General features: G+C 44.8%; 1 protein-coding gene across 1 annotated transcript in view; it reads right to left on the bottom strand.

Annotated features, from left to right (window-relative positions):
• Window positions 1-22,428, bottom strand: part of TDRD9 (tudor domain containing 9) — a 393,320-nt gene that overhangs the window by 227,296 nt on the left and 143,596 nt on the right. Inside the window, exons 7-8 of the mRNA XM_073609957.1 lie at window positions 19,155-19,319; window positions 9,900-10,006 (exon numbers count right to left, since the gene is read on the bottom strand). Of these exons, the coding sequence (XP_073466058.1) occupies window positions 9,900-10,006; window positions 19,155-19,319 (272 nt within the window). The remainder of the gene's footprint in view (window positions 1-9,899; window positions 10,007-19,154; window positions 19,320-22,428) is intronic.

The following is a 22,428-nucleotide window of genomic DNA, read 5'->3' on the forward strand; positions in this document are numbered from 1 at the left end:
ATCATTTTTATTGTTATCTCAGGGAATGTAAATATCCCCTATCATAGCAATAGGTAGTGACAGGTACTCTTTTTTGCAAAAATTGGGGTCTATTAGACCCTAGATTTCTCCTCTGCCCTCAAAGCATCTGACCACACCAAGATCGGTGTGATAAAATGCTTTCCCAATTTCCCAATGGCGCTGTTTACATCCGGCGAAATCTAAGTCATAAAATGCTCGTAGCTTCCGGTTTCTTAGGCCATAGAGATGTTTAGAGCCACTCTGGTCTCTGATCAGCTCTATGGTCAGCTGGCTGAATCACCGGCTGCATTCTCAGGTTCCCTGTTGAGACAGGAGAGCCAGAGAAAAACACGGAAGACGTTGGGGGGGGGGGGCCATTCCCTCCCACTGCTTGTAAAAGCAGTCTAGAGGCTAATTAGCTGCTAGGATTGCTTTTACATGAAAGCCAATCGCTGGCTGAAAAGAATGATACCAAGATGATACCTAAACCTGCAGGCATCATTCTGGTATAACCACTCAAAGTCGTGAATGGCGTACCTGAAGACAAAAAAATGGTTAACAATAAAGCACAGTAAACGGTAAGGTATAAAAAATTGCATATCTGAAAAGCAAACATGATAAAACATAACAATAAAACATTGCAGAATAGAATACAGTAAAAAAGAGCAGAACAATAGAGAGAGAATAGAGAGAGAGAACAATAAAACAACAACTATTTTTTTTTTATTTTATATTTTTGTTTGTGTTTTTTTTTTTTTTTTTACACTTTTTTTTGTAACTAACTTTTATAACTGTAACCGGTTCCAGGTTCGGGTCTCTCAAAATGCGATGGCATCTTGGGAGACCCTGTGAAAGTGTGCCTAGTCTGTGCAATGCTGTACCCTACGCTAATACTCAACTAGTGAATGGTAGTGTTCAAAACATTCACCAATGCAAAGACCAGGATTGTCAGGACAGGAGGGACAATAATAGCGGGTGTCACGCCTATATCCGCGCTTGCTGCAGACACGACATCTTTTTTGGGGGGGTTCGTTGGGTAGGGGTACTCGGGAGGACATAAAGAAAATGCCTCTCATGCAGCCGACTGCATTTGGTTGGGGATGTGAATGGGGGAAGTACGGGCGCTGCAGAAGTGGTGGGTTCCCAATTAGGATTGGCGAATGCAGCAGGAAGGGCATTATGGGCACGACGGGCCTGTGTTTGTCTTCTTGGTGGCAGCGGGACACTACTTGTGCTTGCCACCTCACCAGCTTGAACTGCATTTATGGGACTCGCCATGTCACCAAGTGTTACTGCAGTGCTGGTTTGACTACGACCGGGGTGTACTAGGCTGCTGGTGCTTGCCAGTTCACCAAAACGCTACCAAAAAAACTGTTAGCGATCGCAGGGATCAGGCCTGACTCTGCGAACCCTGCAGTTATGCGTTTAGTGTTTTGTAAGTGTCAGTGATCGATCGATACTGCACTTGGGTGGGCTGGGCTGGGCTGGGCCGGGCGGAGGGGCAAAACGCAGGTGCTAGCAGGTATCTGGGCTGATCCCGCTAACACTGCGTTTGTGGGAACCCTAAACTGCTGGGGACGCTAGTATAGATCTGATCAGATCAGATATTGATCCGATCAGATACTATACCACTAAGGGAGGTGTACGGTGTGTGCGTGGGTGTTAGTGGTACTGGCGCTAACCTGATGCTGCCTGGGGCTGGTGCTTGCCAGTTCACCAAAACGCTACCAAAAAAACTGTTAGCGATCGCAGGGATCAGGCCTGACTCTGCGAACGCTGCAGTTATGCGTTTAGTGTTTTGTAAGTGTCAGTGATCGATCGATACTGCACTTGGGTGGGCTGGGCCGGGCGGAGGGGCAAAACGCAGGTGCTAGCAGGTATCTGGGCTGATCCCGCTAACACTGCGTTTGTGGGAACCCTAAACTGCTGGGGACGCTAGTATAGATCTGATCGGATCAGATATTGATCCGATCAGATACTATACCACTAAGGGAGGTGTACGGTGCGTGCGTGGGTGTTAGCGGTACTGGCGCTAACCTGACGCTGCCTGGGGCTGGTGCTTGCCAGTTCACCAAAACGCTACCAAGAAAACTGTTAGCGATCGCAGGGATCAGGCCTGACTCTGTGAACGCTGCAGTTATGCGTTTAGTGTTTTGTAAGTGACAGTGATCAATCGATACTGCACTTGGGCTGGGCGGAGGGGAAGAACGCAGGTGCTAGCGGGTATCTGGGCTGATCCCGCTAACACTGCGTTTTTGGGAACCCTAAACTGCTGGGGACACTAGTATAGATCTGATCGGATCAGATATTGATCCGTACAGATACTATACCACTAAGGGAGGCGTATGCTGCGTGCGTGGGCGTTAGCGGTACTGGCGCTAATCTGACGCTGCCTGGGGCGACGCATATCACCGCCGGGCGATCAGGGGGCTAAACCTTTATTAGGTAATAAACGGCGGGTGCCCTGACACTATAAAAAATAAACGAACTAACCAGCGTCACCCGTAACGGTTATACGGTGATCAGTGGTGAAAGGGTTAACTAGGGGGCAATCAAGGGGTTAAAACATTTATTAGGTAGTATATGGGGGTCCCTGTCACTATAAAACGCTGACGGCGAACCTAAATATTTACGTCCCTAACTAGCGTCACCAGCGACACTAATACAGCGATCAGAAAAATGATCGCTTAGTGACACTGGTGACAGGGGGTGATCAAGGGGTTAAAACTTTATTAGGGGGGGTTAGGGGGGTAACCTAGACCTAAAGGGGGGTAATATTCACTGCCCTAACACTGTAACTGTCACAAACTGACACCATGCAGTAATCAGAGAAAAAAAAAAAAAATACTGCTTGCTGTCAGTTTGTGACAGGGGGGGGGGGGTGATTGGGGGGGGATCGGGGGTGTAAAGTATGCCTGGCATGTTCTACTGTGTGTGTTTGTGTTGTGTGCACTTACAGGTCTTCTCTCCTCGGCGCTGGACGGAAACTGCCAAGCCGAGGAGAGATGACATCACATCCTCTGCCTGTGTGAAACTACACACAGGCAGGGGAGGATTCCGATTGGCTGGGAGCGATCGCGAGGGGGGGGGGCCACGATCGGATGGTCTCCCCCTCGCCTCCCGACGCTCCCAGTCAAATGCCGACCGCCGCTGGCACCGGGGGGGGGGGGGGTCCGATCGGACCCCCCGCCCGCGGGAGGCAGATCACGTACAGGTACGTGATTCTGCCTGCCCGTGCCATTCTGCCGACGTATATATACGTTAGGCGGTCGGCAAGTGGTTAAGCACATTCAGCTGCTGATTTAACTACTTACTATGCATTTTTTTTCTCTTACTCTGCCTATGTTGCTGTAAAAGTTGATGCTATGACCACTGGCCCAGGTTTCTTGGTTTCAGGGTGGCTCCTTTCTCTTGCAGCATTCTATGGAGCCACCCTTGCTTGCAGGGATCAGAACGGTGTCTCCAAAGCTGCCTGAAGGAATAGAAACATCTCCAAAAGCTAGAATGACAAGGCACTGCCCTGCTCCTCCATCCTTAACCCTCCCCATTTAAGCTAACAGACAGGCTTTAGACTGCATTGTGCACTGCTAACACTATGAGGATCGAGAGTTCAAGGACTCAACGGAGTGTGTAAGAGTAAGCAGCATTAAATTTTATAAGTGCTGGGGTAAAAATTCACCAACAGTACCTCAAAAAAGTATTCATACCCCTTGACATTTTTCACATTTGTTCATGTTACAACCAAAAACATAAATTTATTTTATTGGTGTGGCGTGCATTTGTATTCAGCCCCCCTGAGTCAACACTTTGTAGAACCACCTTTCGCTGCAATTACAGCTGCCTTTTTGGAGATGTCTCTACCAGTTTTGCACATCTAGAGTAACATTTTTGCCCATTCTTCTTCGGGAAATAGCTCGAGCATTGTCAGATTGGATGGAGAGTTTGTGAACAGTAATTTTCAAGTCCTGCCACATATTCTTAATTGGATTTAGGTCTGGACTTTGGGCCATTCTAACATATGTATATGCTTTGATCTAAACAATTCCGTTATAGCTCTGGCTGTATGTTTAGAGTTGTTGTCCTGCTGGAAGGTGAACCTTCGCCCCAGTCTCAAGACTGCCCTGTATTTGGTTCCATCCATCTTCCATTCAACTCTGACCATTTTCCCTGTCCCTGCTGAAGAAAAGCATCCACACATGATACTGCCACCACGTTTCACGTTGGGGATGGTGTGTTCAGGGTGATGTGCAGTGTTTTCCGCCACACATAGCATTTTGCTTTTAGGCCAAAAAGTTCAATTGTGGTCTCATCTGACCAGAGCACCTTTTTCCACGTTTGCTGTGTCCCCCACATGGCTTCTCGCAAACTGCAAACAAGCCCTTTTTTGGCTTTCAACAATGGCTTTCTTCTTGCCACTCTTCCATAAAGGCCAAATTTGTGGAGTGCACAACTAATCGTTTTCCTGTGGACAGATTCACCCACCTGAGATGTGGATCTCTGCAGCACCTGCAAAGTTACCATGGGCCTCTTGGCCGCTTCTCTGATTAATGTCCTCCTTGCCCCGCCTGTCAGTTTAGATGGACAGCCATGTCTTGGTAGGTTTGCCGTTGTGCCACACTTTTTCCATTTTCAGATTACCCATTTTCTAAACCGAACTCACCAGGTCCTGATGGCCCGACGGAATCCTACTAGAAGACCTTTTTTCACCTGCTCGCTCCCCACTTGGTGACTGCACTGAACTTTTGTGAAAGGGAATTCCATGCCCCACGACAACCTTAGGGAATATATTTCCTTGGTCCCCAAGGAAGGCAAGGATCTGGCTCAGTGTGGCAGCTATCGGCCGCTAGAATTGTTAAACACCGACCTGAAGTGGTTGGCGAAAGTCCTTGCCAATTAGGCCACTTCTGCATATCCCTCAGCTGATACACAGACCAGGTGGCATTTCTCTCCACGAAACTTGAGACAATAGGAGTCTTCAACTTAATCCTTGTCGCCAATACTTCGAAGGGTGCGCTTATTCTGCTCTCCACAGATTGAGAAAAAGCATTAGACAGGGTCTACTAGCGCTTCATGCGGGCAACCCTGGAACATATTCACCTTGGGACTTCCATGCTCTGTTGGATCTCCGCTCTATACTCACTTCCCTCTGTGGCTGTGAAAGTCAATGACACCAGATTCAACTTCTTCCCCATCACTAACGGGATGCAACAGGGGTTCCCCTCTCATCTTCAATCCCACTCTGAAACCCTTTGTTTGATTCGTGACAATCCTAATATTCATGGTTTTTAAGTCCTCTACTTGATACAGGCCCTTTCAATATATTTGAAAATAAATTACAGTTAGTGACAAAGCGGACTTTTACTAATTTTTTTCAGCTTTCCATCTATTAAATCTTCTGCCCTTGTTTTAATTTTGGATAGTAAAACATTTTAATTCTGCCAGTAAATACCTTATACAGCCCACTTCCTGCTTCATGTCTGGTAAAAAGCCTAGGCTTATGACATCATGCACAGCTCTCTCGTCAGAGTTTGCCAGGAAGGGAGGGTGGGATAAGTCATAAGAGGGCCAATGAGACTGGCAGGTTTGCAGAGCTGGAGGTGTGCCTTTGTATTTCTGTGTAAATACAGAAAGTGAACAGGCAGCAGCTTCAGCTGCCCACAGTTAAAATGGCTGCAGCCAGACTTGGTGGAAGGAGATTTCTGGAGCATATTTGGCAAGTACAGAATCACAGTATATATAAAATATGCAAAGTGGTTGGAGGGAAACTTCAGAAGGGCAAAGATGTTTTTATTACAAGTTATGCAAGTAGATTGCAGTTCCTCTTTAAAGTGGACCTAAGAGTGCTAGATCTTTATTTTTTAGCACAGTTATTTGTTAATAACTTGATTGGTAATAGCCGCAACAGCATTGGCTAGATTCTTATAGAGACAAAGGTTACAATTACTTATTTTATTGATCATTAAGCGAATAAGTGAGGTTGTAGAAATAGTCAAAACAGTTGATGTTCTCTCCAGGCACTTCTCGGAGACTCACAGGATTTAAAACCTTATGTCAAAAGGGGACCCTGTATGTCATTTCCTTTCTCATATTTATGCTTCCTTGATCCACCCTTTGTGCCATCCTTCCCCACCAAATGGGAATCTGATGTAGGCTTACGACTCACAGCTAAGGAGAGAAAAATTTCTGCATTTTGCCCAAAAAGCCTCCATCGTCACAAGGGCTCAGGGGGGCTGGTTACAAAATCTTCACTAGATGGTACAGGGTCCCCACCATGCTGCTCTGCATCTCTCCCCAGGTCCCTAGCTCATGCTGGCACTGAAGCAAAAATCCAGCCATTTTGGCAAGGGTTGACACATTGTTGATCCAATTAAACAACTAACAGCTGTTGACCTGCATGACAAGCCAGCGGCTTGTCTGCTACACTTGACAAGGCTTCATTTACTATTCAACTTCTAAGTGCCAACGCCTGTATTCCCCTCCACTGGCGTGGTTATCTGGCCGACGAAAGCTCTGGTATACAAAAGTACACAAACTCCAGGACGTGCAAGATTTCACGGCTATGCTAGGTAACACGGAATAACTGTTCACCGAAACTTTAAGACCCTGGCATTTTTTTGTATTCATCTCAATAAGCGGTCCACCAGTCAGTGGCCCCCTACTACCCCCAGCTTCCCACCCGGGAGAGGGTATCTTTGGACTTTTTCTTCATCCTCAAACTGGAAGGGATTGTCTACAACCGAAAAGCACAAAAAGCACAGATGAGACCGATTAATGGGAACATGCAGATAGATAGCTTGGATGTCAATGGAGGCCATGTATTTTGTACACCTTTAAAACCACGGATGAAACCCATTAGTCTGGGACATCCAAGACCAAGAGAGAGATGCAATCTAAAAGATGTCCTCCCACTCTTAAAAGGGAGGGGACCCACTCATTGGGATGGCCTTTGTGGAAGACTTGCTGGGCCCTGTGGCCCTAGTCTTGCACCAAAAGAAAGCTGAATGTAGGTATTAAAGTTATGCATCTACCCTTTCTAGGGCAGTTATACCAGAATCTGACTCTGGTAGAGGAACGGGAGGAAAAGAGGCAAGGCATTTGTGACCCCTGGGCTAAGATGGCTGTATTAGGGCCATTTTCTTTGTCCAAGGAATTGTGATGTAGATGCAGAGCATTTTGCTTTTGTCAAATAGGCCGATGCTTGTGTGCCTGAAATAGAGCTAGAATTAGATGCTGAAACTAGTTTGAGCAAATTCCTGCTCAAGTGCAAGGCACGCTGTGTTACTCTGAGGATGAGTGTTATACGGGCCTTCAGCAGAGTAAATTTTCACCTGTGGTATTGTAGTGGCTCCCTTGCCCCTGGTCTCAGCCATAACGAATTATGAGAGTAATTACTTATGGGTAGTCACGGAATAGGACACAGATTATAAAGTAAGCATGTCCAGAAGGAGAATGCCAGAACCAGGACGCAAGCCGACCTGTAGCACCCGAGGACCTTAGAAGTGCTCTAGCTGGAAGAAGGGATAAAAATGTGCGGGCTGTAGTGTGATGTAAAACACGTACACCTGAGTTCTAAGTGATTAACATCAATTCGAAAAGTTTACACCTTCGTGAATACAATTCAAATTTTGCTGTTAATATTGCTGCCCAAGGTTTACAGAGGTTGTGCCGATCCAGATACACTGCTTCTATTTAGGATTTTAGGTTCAATAAGTTTTTATTGTTTTATCAACACAAATTAAACAAAACAAACAAGAACATGACCATGTGCCGTCAAAAGGCATTCTGGTTTGATAGGTTTGGGTTATAGAGAAAGTACATCCTATGGGTATACTGGGAATAGCTTATTACAGTAAAGTTCTAGACATTAGGCAAACATTCGATCAAATGCAATTCCTGTCAGTCTGGACAACCCTTCGGGAACACACTGTGTCCATAGGCCGAGGGAATCTAGGTGTCTAAACTGATCATTGGGTATTTTCAGTACAATGGTCTATTTAGGATTTTAGACGGCAATGAGGAGCTGAAAAAAAATTGAAGAAAAGATAAAAGCCAAGAGTGATTTTCTTAGCGAAGAGTACAAACGCCTTAGTAGACTGGCAAAAAAACTCTTGACTTTGGGGGGTGCCCTTGAAAGCTTTGCCAGTATCCAATCACTGGAAAGGTATGAGACTATAATTCAGGGACTATAAATTAGGGTTCTCCCGATACCACTTTTTCAGGACCGAGTACAAGTACCGATACTTTTTTTCAAGTACTCGCCGATACCGAATACCGATACTTTTTTTTATGTCACGTGACAGTGTTTTTTTTTTTTTTTTTTTTTTTTGGGGGGGGGGGGTGAACGGTGTATGTGTGTGTTTTGTTTTGTTTTTTTTAAATTTACAATTTTTATTTTTTACAATAATTTTTTTTTTATTCTTTATTGCAATATGTGTTTTTTTTTGTTTTTGTTTTTTAATCAGCCCTGTTGGGGGGCTTTGGTGAGATATCAGGGGTCTTAACAGACCTCTGATATCTCCCCCTTGAGACAGAGAAAGAGACAGAGGATAGAGATTCCCCAGTCCCTTTCTCTGCAGCCTCAGCTGCACTGAGAATGAATGGAGAGAAGACAGCGGCTCCTCTCCATTCATAAACTGACACATAGTAATCACAAGAGATTACAATGTTTCAGTTATGTGAATGGACAGAGTCAGCTGACTCTGTCTATTCACAAAGGAAGGAGGAGGAGGACGGCGGAACGGAGGGGGAGAACGGAGGGGGACAGAGAAGGAGGGGGGAACGGAGGGGGACAGCGGAGAGGCACAGGGAAGGAAAGAGGAACGGAGGGGGACAGCGGAGAGGCACAGAGGAGGAAAGAGGAGCGGAGGGGGACAGCGGAGAGGCACAGGGAAGGAAAGAGGAACGGAGGGGACAGCGGAGAGGCACAGAGGAGGAAAGAGGAATGGAGGGGGACAGCGGAGAGGCACAGAGGAGGAAGGAGGAATGGAGGGGGACAGCGGAGAGACACAGGGAAGGAAAGAGGAACGGAGGGGACAGCGGAGAGGCACAGAGGAGGAAAGAGGAACGGAGGGGGACAGCGGAGAGGCACAGGGAAGGAAAGAGGAATGGAGGGGACAGCGGAGAGGCACAGAGGAGGAAAGAGGAACGGAGGGGGACAGCGGAGAGACACAGGGAAGGAAAGAGGAACGGAGGGGACAGCGGAGAGGCACAGAGGAGGAAAGAGGAACGGAGGGGACAGTGGAGGGGGACAGAAAAGGAGAGAAGAACGGAGGGGGACAGCGGAGAGGCACAGAGGAAAGGAGGGGGCATGGAGGATAATGCAGTGACAGTCAGCAGTGAGCGATCACCGCTGTGTCACTAAAGCAGCTGAAAGCCGCTGGGGGAGAAGCTTGTATCTCCCCCATGCGCCGATCACAGCTGACTTTTAGGTATCGGGGAAGCATCGGGAGCATTTTCCCGAGTACAAGTACTTGGGCAAATGCTCGGTATCGGTGCCGATACCGATACTAGTATCGGTATCGGGACAACCCTACTATAAATACTTTTCCTGTGTCTAGTGCTGCACAATGATTTTTGAGCAAGATAGCCCTTTGTTTCATGTCCTATGGACACAACAAAATTTGGAGGATATTGGTACGGGGGGGGGGGGGGGGGGGGGCACATGCCCCCTTTATTGTTGCTGAATAGATTTCTCCACTGGACTACCTTTTTGAATATCCTAATCCCTTTCTATATTGGGATATTGGGAGTACTAGGACAAAGGGTAAATCGCCACAGTGAGGGACACACAGCAGTAAATACCTGAACGTAAAGAGCTGAATTATTTTCGGTTCTTAGCCAACACTTTTGAATTTCTAAGGTTGAAATGAAAAGTCAAATTGTCAACCTTGTGAACTTACCTCTCTTCTTTCTCCATGTCATCAAAGAGCTGTATCAAAGTTGTTGCAATGTCAAACATTTCCTTGCTAATCACCGGTTCATCAAATGTCTGAGCTGCAGCCTCCAACTAACAGTAAAAATAAAAATGAGTTATATTACAACTACATCACATGAATATCTAGGTAAACATTGAAAACACACCTGCAAACTTAAGATCAACGGTCATCTAGCAAACCTTAAAAAACTAACAAACTTCAATCACAGGCAATGAAAAAGGTGGCCAAACAGTTTTTGCTAAAGGTTAATTGGGGTAGGAAACGCAAAGTAAAACCAAGGTGAAATGGGATTTGATTTCATATTTGCCATGCCAAAATAGCAACTACTGAAACTGACCATCTTGGGTAAAAAGAACAGAGTTAGTATATATGCTTGCTGTCCTTTCTGATGCTCTGATCTAACAGATTTCCTGTTTAAAACATACTTTCCATCTTACAAGGTAGCCATGCTGATTGACAAAATTCTATTCAGAATACTTAGGATGCACTGTGAGACAACACTACACTTTCAGTAGAACACACTAGGCACACTTTTCACCCCCCCGTACCCCCTGTCACAGTGACACCAATAGCAGTTTTTTTGTTTTTTTTTTCATTGGTGTTAGTTTATGACAGTTATAAGTGGTAGGGCAGTTAGGGTTAGCCCCCTTTAGGTCTAGGGTACCCCGCTAAAAGTTTTAACCCCTTGATCTCCCCCCGTCGCCAGTGTCACTAAGCGATCGTTTTTCTGATCGCTGTATTAGTGACACAGGTGACGCTAGTTAGGGAGGTAAGTATATAGGTTCGTCGTCAGCGTTTTATAGCGACAGGGACCCTCATATACTACCTAATAAAGGTTTTAACCCCCTGATTGCCCCCTAGTTAACCCTTTCACCAGTGATCACCGTATAACTGTTACGGGTGACGCTGGTTAGTTTTTTATAGTTTATTACAGTTTCAGGGCACCCGCCATTTATTACCTTATAGAGGTTTAACACCCTAATCGTCCGGCGGTGATATAAGTTTTTAGGGTCAGATAAGGTCTGCGTTGCCCCAGGCAGTGTTAGGTTAGTGCCAGTACCGCTAACACCCACGCACGCAGCATACACCTCCCTCTTAGTGGTATAGTATCTTAACAGATCAATATCTGATCCGATCAGATCTATACTAGCGTCCCCAGCAGTTTAGGGTTCCCAAAAACAGTGTTAGCGGGATCAGCCTAGATACCTGCTAGCACCTGCGTTTTGCCCCTCGGCCCAGCCCTGCCCAGCCCACCCAAGTGCAGTATCGATCGATCACTGACACTTACAAAACACTAAGCACGCATAACTGCAGCAATCGCAGAGTCAGGCCTGATCCCTGCGATCGCTAACAGTTTTTTGGTAGCATTTTGATACAGTCGCTGACAGTCAGGAGCTTTTTGCCTGTGAGTCTCACTAGTGTACCACTAAATTTAGAGCCCAAAATGGTAAATCGAAGGTACACTAGTGAAGAGGCCTACACGTTTCTGAGCATGACAGATAGTGAAGAGGAAGTCACTCATCTGTCAGATTCAGGTTCAGAATATGATCCTGTAGACGACAGCGGCTCCATGACAGATAGATCTGACGACGGAGTTGTGGTCCCTGCCAAGGTCAGGCGTACCAGACCCCAATCATCTTCTTCTGTCCTTGAAGTGCAAGAAACGCAGGTCCCTCGTATGCAGCAGAGAAGTACCGCTATTCCTTCTGGTGAACTGGCAAGCACCAGCGGCCTAGTACACCCTGGTCGATTCCCATAAGTGCAGTTCAAGGTGGTGAGGTGGCAAGCACAAGTAGTGACTCGCTGCCACCAAGAAGACGAACACAGGCCCGTCGTGCCCATCCTGCTGCATTCGCCAATCCGAATTGGGAACCCGCCACTTCTGCAGCACCCATACTTCCCCCATTCACTGGCCAACCCGGAATTCAGGTGGAAACAGTTGATTTTACGCGACTTGATTTTTATTCACCGTTTTTCACCGAAGATCTCTATAGATCTATTGTGGACCAAAGCAATTTATACGCTGGTCAACACATCGCCACTATTCCCCAGTCCTCCCTTGCCAGAGATTGGAGACCAATTACGGTCTCCGAATTTAAGCTCTTTCTGGGCCTTTCCCTCAACATGGGCATAACTAAAAAGAGTGAGTTGCAGTCATATTGGTCCACTGACCCAATTCACCATATGCCCTTATTCTCTGCCTCCATGACCAAGGCATGATACGAGCAGATTTTGCGGTTCATGCACTTCAACAACAATGAACTCTGTCGTCCTCGTGGAGATACTGAATACGATCGGCTCTACAAAATTCGGCCCCTCGTAAACCACTTCAACCAACGTTTTGCAGACTTGTTTACTCCCCATCAAGTTGTCTGCGTTGATTAGTCCCTGATTAAATTTTCTGTCCGCTTGTCATTCAAACAGTACCTTCCCAGCAAGCGTGGCAGATACGGGGCCAAGATGTATAAGCTCTGTAACAGGGCCACAGGCTATACATATAGTTTTATGGTTTACGTGGGCAAAGATAGTCACGTAGAGCCGACAAACTGCCCTGACTACATAGGAAGCGCTGGCAAGATTGTGTGGGACTTGGTGTCACCCTTATTCGGAAAGGGGTACCACTTGTATGCGGACAATTATTACACGAGCGTGCCACTTTTTAGTCACCTTTTTGATCATCAGATTGGAGCATGTGACACCATGTGACCTAATCGCCGGGGTTTTCCCCAGCAGCTTGTAGATTCCCGTCTTAGGCTGGGGGAGAGAGCCTGCTTGCAGTGTAATAATTTGTTCGCTATGAAGTGGAGGGATAATAAGAATGTTTTCGTTCTTACCTCCCTTCATGCAGACACGACGGTCCAAATTACTACGGCGACTGGTGTTGTGGAGAAACCCCTCTGTGTCCACGAATATAACCAAAATATGGGAGGGGTGGACCTCAACGACCAAGTGTCTGTATACTTATTTCAATTGGCTTTGCTGAACGCTTATGTGCTATACAGTGCTTCAGGTCGGACTGGATCCTTCCTTAAATTCCAGGAAGAGATCGTCAGAGCCCTGTTTCCAAACGGTGCTCCACCTCACCTTTTCCAACCAAATGCAGTATTTTCTTTATGTCCTCCCGAGTACCCCTACCCAACGAGCCCCCCCAAAAAAGATGTTGTGTCTGCAGCAAGCGCGGATTTAGGCGTGACACCCGGTATTATTGTCCCTCCTGTCCTGACAATCCTGGTCTTTGCATTGGTGAATGTTTTGAACGCTACCATACACTACCATACAGCGGACCCCTGCTCCGTCACCCGTCACACCTTCCTCTAACAGACGTCTATGATTGCTGTGTAGCCACGCCCCTACACGGCTATCATAGTGAGATGATCGCCGGCATTCACACTCCCTGGGTCCCCTGTGGCCGTCCTGTGCTAGTGTTACTGCATGCTCTGCTGTGATACAGTTTCATTTGCTGTGAAGTGAAGTGCCTAGTTGATTTTATTCACCATGTGAGTGCATGTGTGTTGATTTTAGTTTGAATTAAATGTTTTAAACGATATCACGCCATTGGAGAATTTTTTCCTATTTTAAATGTGGAATCACTATCTCAAGGAAAGTGTTCGGTGCACTTAGCAGTGGATACCATTGGTCGCATGATAACCCCCATGAGAGTGGGTTGAGTTTTTTGCCGGCCAAGCACGAGAGTGTGAGGCCTTATCAGCTGGTGAGCTTGCAATTCACAAGGGAGTGGAATCACGTCACTGAGGTGTGGTTAACTCGGGTCAACAGCATTTGTAGATTGGAGACACCTACACTTTTGGAACTTTTTTTCTTCATGATCTCACATTTATGTGGACCCTTTTTTTTGTTTTTAATTTTTTATTTTTTTAATCACTTTTTTAATCACTTTTTCAACATTCATTCAACAATTTATTACTCTTTTTTTTTTGGGGGGGGGGGGTCTTTGTTCTTCTGGTATTATGATACCGGACTGATTCACTTCTCATGGGGTATCACTAGGAGTTATTGGAGTTTTTTTTTTATACATTACTCCTTTAACCCGTTTCTCATGTCATGCTAGATCATGTTTGGTATGCATTAGTTCATACATATATGTGTATTGCACTAGCAATTGATGCTTTTTTGTGTAGTCACCATCAGTGACCTTATAAGTCTTTTGTAGCATTTTTCACTATTTTGATGTTATGTTCCGTTTTTATTTGTTATCACTTTCCACATTGTGGTTTAGGGTTTTTTCCACTGTATTAGAGGGGGTGTCAGGATTCACCTCAAGCCCACATTAGGGGGGTAGCACCACTCTTCATCTCCTTGTGTTCTCTCCTTAGGGGTGATTCAGGTTTCTCCTTTCTGAAAAACCTGAGGGCTAGCCAGACTGCTCTCAGCTCTTTCCAATTGGATGATCTTTTTAGCTCGTCGTCTCTCCAGGTGCCCTGTACTGTAATGGAACCCAGATGTGCCCCCCAGCCCTTGCTGCTTGTGTCTGTGGTTACCACCTGAGAAACTGGGATGAGCCAGAGATGTCCCTGCGACAGATCCTTTACCTTCCTCCACCACCAGAGAGATCTTTTTATCTGATGTGGAACGTGTACTAAGGTGTCTAGATCTTTTTGACTATGGTCCCACACTTTTAGCACAAAGGTCTGCAGAGGACGAAAGTGTAGTCCTGCCCACTGCACTGCTGGGAGGGTAGATGTTAGCAGACCCAGCGTTGACATTAGGTACCGTTTGGAGACCTGCTGACTGCTCTGGAGAGAGGCTACAGCTCTGTCCAGTTTTAGTATTTTCTCCATCATGAGAAAAACTTTCAAGAGCGTTGAGTCCAGCAGGTAACCTAGGTATGTAATACGTTGTGAAGGAATCAGGCTGGACTTTTCTAAGTTCAGCAGCCACCCTAGGTCTGTCAGGACCCCCTTTGTTAGGTCTAGATTTTTGATTAGCTGCTCTGGGGATGCTGCAAATAGGAGCAGGTCATCCAGATACGCTAGAACTGACACTCCCTGGAGTCGTAGAAAGGCCATGGCCACCGCCAAGACCTTGGTGAATATGCGGGGCAAGGAGGATAGCCCGAAGGGCAGTGCTTGAAATTGTAGATGCACTGTAACTCGGTCTAAGTCCACTGCCAGTCGGAGAAACTTCTGAGAGGTTTCTGCGATAGGGACGTGTAGAGACGCGTCCCTGAGGTCCAGTGAGACCATTAAACAATTGTGGGGTAAGAGGGCTCTGACTGTGAAGATTGACTCCATGTGGAATCTCTTGTAGGTAACTGACCTATTCGGGGGTTTTAAATTCAGAATTAGTCTGAATTTTCAGGAGGGTTTTTTCACCACGAATATGTGAGAATAAAATCCCTCTCCTTCCTCCCCCTTTGGTACTCTGCGAACTACATCCTGGTTTTCCAGATCCCTTAGTGCCTCTAGCAGAGCTTCTGCCTTTGCTGTTCATCTGGGTAGATGTGGGATGAGGAATTTCAGCGGGGGAGGACTTGTGAACTCCAGGAAGTATCCCCATCTTATGACCCCCAGAATGAACCGGTTGGGGGAGATTGTTTCCCCCTGAGGAAGAAAGGCCCCCAGTCTTCCTCCCACCCCTTGCCTGAGGGGTCATTTACTCTTCCGGGGCTGCTCAGGAGGGCGAAAAATCGCCCCTCCTCTGCCCTTGCCTCTTTGGCCCCAGGTTTTGTTTTTCCCCCCGTTTAGGGGCTTCTCTACTTTTTTGCGGACAAAACCCCTTCTTTGTTTACGCTGGGTTTTTCCGCTTGAGTGGGAAAGACTTTTTTTGTCTGCCATGCAGTCTAAGACTGTATCTAAACCTGGGCCAAAGAGAAGGTCTCCCGTTAAAAGGTACCCCACACAACTTGACCTTGGAGGCGCTGTCGCCAAGCCAAGTTTTCAGCCAGAGTGCTCTTCTGGCAGGAGTTGGCCAGAGCCGCTTTCCGACATGCGGACTGACTCTGCCGAGGCATCCGCTATGTATGCAATACCTCGCAGAATCGTGGGGAAAGATGATAGAATAGTTTCCTTGGCAGTACCCACTTCAATGTGCTCCTGAATTTTAGAGAGCCAATGTTCTAAGTTGTGGGCCACAACTGTAACTGCCATGTCTGGCTTTAAATTCCCTATAGTTGAGTCCCAAGTCTTTTTAAGTAGAGAATCTATCCCTTTGTCCATGACGTCCTCCAAGGCCCTCATGCCCTCAAAAGCCAGGTCTGTGTGTCTAGAGACCTGTGAGAAAGCGGCGTCCAGTTTGGGACATTTGTTCCAAATGGATGACGGATCCTCCAAAAATGGGAACCTTCTCTTAAGTGATCTCGAGAAAAAGGGTTTCCTTTCGGGATCCTGCCACTGTCTCCACCAGTACGTCATGTACTGGGAAAACTTTCCTCTTCTGCTCCCCCAAGCCTCTGTACATGAGGTCATGGAGTGTCAGGGGTTTCTTGTCCGCCTGTATACCAAGGATTGTATAAATTGCCCCTAGGAGGTCCTCTACCTCCTCCAAGGACAATTTATATCTAGAGTATTTTCTGGACTCTCCGTCCTGATCCTCCCCCTCTGATTCCTCCTGGGAGGTTTTAAATGGCCACAATCTCCCTGACTGCTCACCCTGGTCCCATGCAGTGTCTCCCCACCGGAGGAAACACTAATAACTGAGGTCCGGCGGGGGGAAGTGAGAATTTATGGGGTGGTGCAGTGTTTCCTGAGGAAGAGGAGGAGTCTCTCATAGTGGCTGTCCTGAAAGACGAAAAGGGAAAAAAGCCTTTGAAAATTAGTTTGCAATAACTCCATCAGTATCACCAGCAAAGCAGCTTCATTATTATCCCATTAAAGAAGGAGAATTCTGCTCTGCATTTTGAGATTTCATAATTTGCCACATCACGAATGTTAATACTCCATTACGAACCCGAGTTTACAAGACCGACCGCTTCTGGCTCGTCCTTGCTTCCGAGCATGCGTGTTTGTAGTTTGGACTTTTGTCCGACGGACTTGTGTACACACGCTCGGAAAATCCGACAACAGACATTTGTCCGCGGTAAATGTTAAAACCTGCAATCCAACATTTGTCCACGGATAATCCAACAATTGTCCGATGGAGCATACACACGGTCGGATTTTCCACCAACAGCCTGTCATCGAACATTTCCTGTCGGAAAGTCCAATCGTGTGTACGAGGCTTAAAAGTTATAACCACTGCCAGCTTTCTTCTTGCCCACTTCCACAGCTGTGTCCCAGTGGGAACGCTTGATTTTCACTTCCAGTGCCATTGTCAAAACAGGGAGTGAGAGGAAATGAAAATGGGAATCCCTGTTTGCACTAGGGTCACCAGTACTAGTACCATTGGATAATCTCCCCTCTATTCATGTTTTTGTGACAACCAAAAATTTGGGAACTTCTATCAAATTCACTCAATGATAATGGTGTACAGGAAAATGTAATACACCTTAAAAAGAGGGTCACACAGCAGCAAAAACCTGACAAGTGTTTTAATCTATTTCTGCTCTATCCAGAAAAAAAAATAAAATTTTTGACTTACCGTAAAATCCGTTTCTCCGAGTTCATTGACAGACACAGCCTTCTTTATTTCAGAACCCCCTCCCCCCCACAGGAGTAGGACACTAGGCAGAAAAACTTGGCTACGCCGATGGGCAGTCCTAGGTAATATACACCCCCGTTATAGGCCTTCAGTTATGTAACAAGCATAGAGGGGCGGGTGCTGTGTCTGTCAATGAACTGAGAGAAACGGATTTTACGCTCAGTCAAAAATCCTATTTTCTCATTTGTTCATTGACAGACACAGCCTTCTTTATTCAGAACCATGGGGATGCCAGGACAAAATATCCCAGCAGGGAACTAGATCCTTACTCCTGACTAGGCAGAAAAATAACTGAAGGCCTATAGCAGAGAGGGGGGTGTATATCACCTAGGACTGCCCATGGGCGTAGCCAAGTCTTTTTTCTGCCTAGTGTCCTACTCCTGTAGGGGGAGATATAACCCTATGGTTCTGAATAAAGAAGGCTGTGTCTGTCAATGAAAGAATGAGAAAAAAAAGATTTGTCTATAGATATACTTTCCTTTGAGGAACAGAAGTTTAGGGAAGCAGCACGGAAGATCAGGAGGTAGCAGAATTGAAAGTTGTAAACTGCAAGTGTCAGGGGTAAGAGTTTTAAAAAATAGTTTACTGGTGAGGTTTATTTTATCTTGCTTAATGTGTTAAAGTGACAAACTATATTCTTGTTCTCCATAACCATCCAATGCTTAAAACTGGGCTCCAGGAATTCAGCATCTCTGTAAAAAGTGCCTGCATTCTATGAGTTAGGTCCAAGGATGTGCATGCCACCTGTGGACTTTAGTTTACATCTGACAGGTTTTTTTTATGTACTCCAGGAAGATAGCTTACTGAACTCAGATGCTAAACATTCTGGTCTCAGCTCCTGCAAAGTTTAGATTCAATGTAGCTGAGATGCCTTCCCCACACCTCTCCAATCACAGAAGCCTTTGTATTATGTGAACTCATTCACAAAATACAAAGGATTTTTTGAATGGGCAACAGATGGGAGGGGAAGGTATAGCTGCTGTGTGTGCTTCTGTCTTCTCACAGCCCCTGAATGTATCCTTCAGGAGAGCCATAAACCTGTCAGATATAAAATAATAGAGAAAAGTCCAGGAGATGGCTGGCACCTCACTAGACTTAACTCACAGTATGCCTGCACTTTTTACAAAGATACCGAACACCTGGAATTCAGCTGTAATGAGCTTGTAAACCATTTCTCATTAAAACACCCCACCCCCCCGCTTACTGGATTGGAAGGGGGGTGGTGGAGTGACTTGGAGAACTTTGAGAGCGATAGAAAGTACTTTTTGGAGCAAAGAATACATGTCTGAATAGAAAAAGGGTCCATGCACACTGGGCTTAAAAACGCTGCTTCCACGGGTGTTTTGCCTCTAGAAGCAGCTCAGTATTATCCTATGTGTCCATGAACATTAGGAGGTTTAAAGACATTTTAAGCTCAGAGTTTAGAGACAGGAAAGAAAACCCTTCTGGTTTGTGTTGTTTTCTGCCAATAGAAGTGGCTTTTTTTTTTTTTTTTTTTTAAGCCCAGTGTGCATAGACCCTAAAAATTCTCGAGTCGAGAATGCAAAGGTTTAATACTATTTTAACTATAACCCCACCACCATTCCCCAAAAGACCATTTGTTAAAGAGCTATGCATGCCTACCTTATGCCCAGGAATATGCTTCAAATCATTGAGATAAAACACCTCAACATCATATGGCTTTCCTTCAACATTGAAAATGTATGCTGGGACCAATTTGTTGAGCACTGGTGTGGCAAAATAATCTGCAAACTCTCTGCAGTTTATAGTAGCTGACATCAAAACCACCTGTTGAAAAAAAAAAAAAAAAACCTTTTTATACATGCGCAGCTTTTTCTTCTTTATTTATGCAACAGAATATGAAGATATACAGGAAAAAAAAAATAAAAATCACGCAACCAATAGGGTTCGGCACAATCTTGTTCCCAGCTACAAACCGATAAAATGCATACAGGTGCATCTGAAAAATGTTAATATCAAAAAGATATTTAGTAATTCTATTCAAAAAGTGAAACTCAGATTCATTAAACAGAGTGATGTATTTCAAGCATTTCTTTCTAATTTTGATTATGGCTTACAGCTAGTGAAAACCCAAAATTCAGTATCTTAGAAAATTAGAATATTGTGAAAAAGTTCAATATTGTAGACTCATGGTGTCGCACTCTAATCAGTTAATTAACTCAAAACACCTGTAAAGGTTTCCTGATCTTTAAATGGTCTCAGTCTGGTTCAGTAGGTTAAGCAACCATGGGGAAAAACTGACTTCACATTTGTCCCGAAGACGGTCACTGACGCCCTCCACAAGGAGGACAAGTCACCAAAGGTCTTTCCTAAAGAAGCCGGATGTTCACAGAGTGCTGTATCCAAGAATAATAATGAAAAGTTGAGTGGAAGGAAAAAATAGTAGAAAAAAGGTGCACACACACACACCACAACAGGGATAACCACAGCCTTGAGAGGCAAACACACTACTATGTGCACCCGTCACAGTAACTAGTGGGTACCAGAAAGCTCCTGATGCATACTTGCGATCAGGAGTTTTCAGATCATGTGACTGCCAATCACAGTGGTCACATGATCTGAATGCCTGCAAGAAGGGGATTAACCTCTTGCAAAAGCACTAGAATTCTTTTTGTATCTAATGTAAAAAAAACTGTTGAATGGATGCAGATGGTCACTAAGATTTAGCAAACTACGGTGGTTTGGTTGGTACAGAAACACAAAATATGCTTAATACATACAGAAAGACTAGGACAACCCTCTTGTAAACTTGCAGCATTAACCCCTCATCATAAAAAAAGCAACATTTTGGACCTTGTAAATACAGAGCCTTTAAACAGTTTACTATTTTATATCATATTTCTGTATAGTGTTATACATGTAGGGCATCAAAAATATGTAGAAACACTGTTTGTGGCTGTACAGCCATATTGAACGAGCTGTGTGCTAAAAAAAGGCAATATCACTGGTCCTTATATTCTGCAGTCCAGCTAAATATCTGCATGAGCAAAATATTCCCCATATCTTCAATGTCCATGTGACCGCATATTACAAAACTTTGTGACATTGGTTTACGTCCGTCTCCCCCCCCCCCCCCCCCCTTCAGTGCTTCGATCGGTGAGCCGGAGAAGGAATCGGCCGGTGCCAGAGAATGACCATAGAGTATCTGGCAGGCCAGATGGTCCCCGGAAGTCTCTATGACCTTTCAAGTATGGCGCAATGTTATGACGTCACGCCTGGCCTCTGCATTTGAAAATATGCTGCCGCCTCTGCTGGGAAGTCGAGATCGTTTTTTTTTTTTTTTATTAATTTTAATTTAAATAATTTCAGGCTTCCCAGCCTAGAGGCGAGATCTGAGGACTGGGGACTTATAGACCCCAGATCTCGCTGTAAAGAGGACCTATCATTAATAAAAGTGATTAAAAAAAATATGTAAAAAGAAAGCGTCAAAATAGAAAAATAAATGTAAAATAAATTAAAAAATAAATTTAAAGTGCCACCGTCCCTGCTCGCAGAAGTGAACGCATACATAGGTCGCACCCGCATATGTAATGTCACGGTCGTTCGGGTGAGAGCGATAATTCTAGCGCTCGACTTCCTCTGTAACTCTAAACCGGTAACCCGTAAAATTGTTTAAAGCGTCGCCTATGGGGATTTTTTAGTACCGAAGTGTGCGCAATTTCAAAGCGTGACACGTTAGGAATCTATTTACTCGGTGTGTAACATCTTTCACATTATGCAAAAAAATTGGGATAACTTTACTTTTTTTTTTGCACACAGATTAAAAATCTTGTGCGCAAATACCGTGCAAGATAAAAAGTTGCAACAACCACCATTTTATTCCTCAGGGTCTCTGTTAAAAAAAGATAAAAATAATAGTGCTTGGGGGCTCCAAGTAATTTTCTAGCAAAAAAATTATGATTTTTACATGTAGGAGAGGAATGCCAGAATTGGCCTGGTAGGCAAGTGGTTAAACCAGAAAGTAAAAAAAGAAAAAAAAAAAAAAAAAACGTTCTCAGGAAAATTGTGAGTCTTTTTTCATTTATATAATAAATAATAAAAAAAAACGCAGAGGTGATCAAATACCACCAAAATAAAGCTCTATTTGTGTGGTACAAAATTATATAAAATTTAGTTTGGGTACAGTGTTGCATGACCGCACAACTGTCAAAGTAGTGCAGCATAGCCAAAAAATGGTCTGGTCATGAAGGTGTTAAAACTTTCGAGCTGAAGTGGGTAAAGTTTCCATTTTTTCACCCTTCCATTGCCACTGACAATGCTTGTGTTAGCATCAGCGGTGGGGTTTGCACACACTCCCAAGCTCTTACAGCAACCAGAAATGTGTGTAAACGTCACACACTGCCATCCAATTCTCCAGGGTCTCGACTATAAGAAAATTGTTTAGGGGTTTTAACTAATCCTCGGACCTAAAACGTGCATTTAACTTAAATGCAAAAAATCACTCGCAAAATGGCTGTGCTTTGAATTTTTTTTTCCTCAGAGGAAAAGCATTTTACTAATGCACTGAGATAAGAGATCATGTAGAGCAAAATAAAATTAAAAAATAAAAGATAAAATAATTTTTTATCTACCTAATTTCAGGTACTTACATACTACCGACAATTTACGCAGCACTTTACACATTGTACATTCACAATAACCCCTGCCCTCGAGAAGCTTACAATCTAAAGTCCCTACCTCAAATTCATACCTACACATACACTGGCCAGTGTTTAGAGAGCAGACAATTATTGTACCGTCCCTATCAGAAAATAACGGGAAAGGTTCAGAAAAGAATACAATTCTCTTGATAATTTACATACAAACCTGTTTCCCTGTCAAAAATGTTAGCATACAAGATATTGGCAATAATAGGAATCCAGAATTTACATGGTGC

Source organism: Aquarana catesbeiana, linkage group LG13 (genome assembly GCF_042186555.1).
Source record: "Aquarana catesbeiana isolate 2022-GZ linkage group LG13, ASM4218655v1, whole genome shotgun sequence".
NCBI lineage: Eukaryota > Metazoa > Chordata > Amphibia > Anura > Ranidae > Aquarana > Aquarana catesbeiana.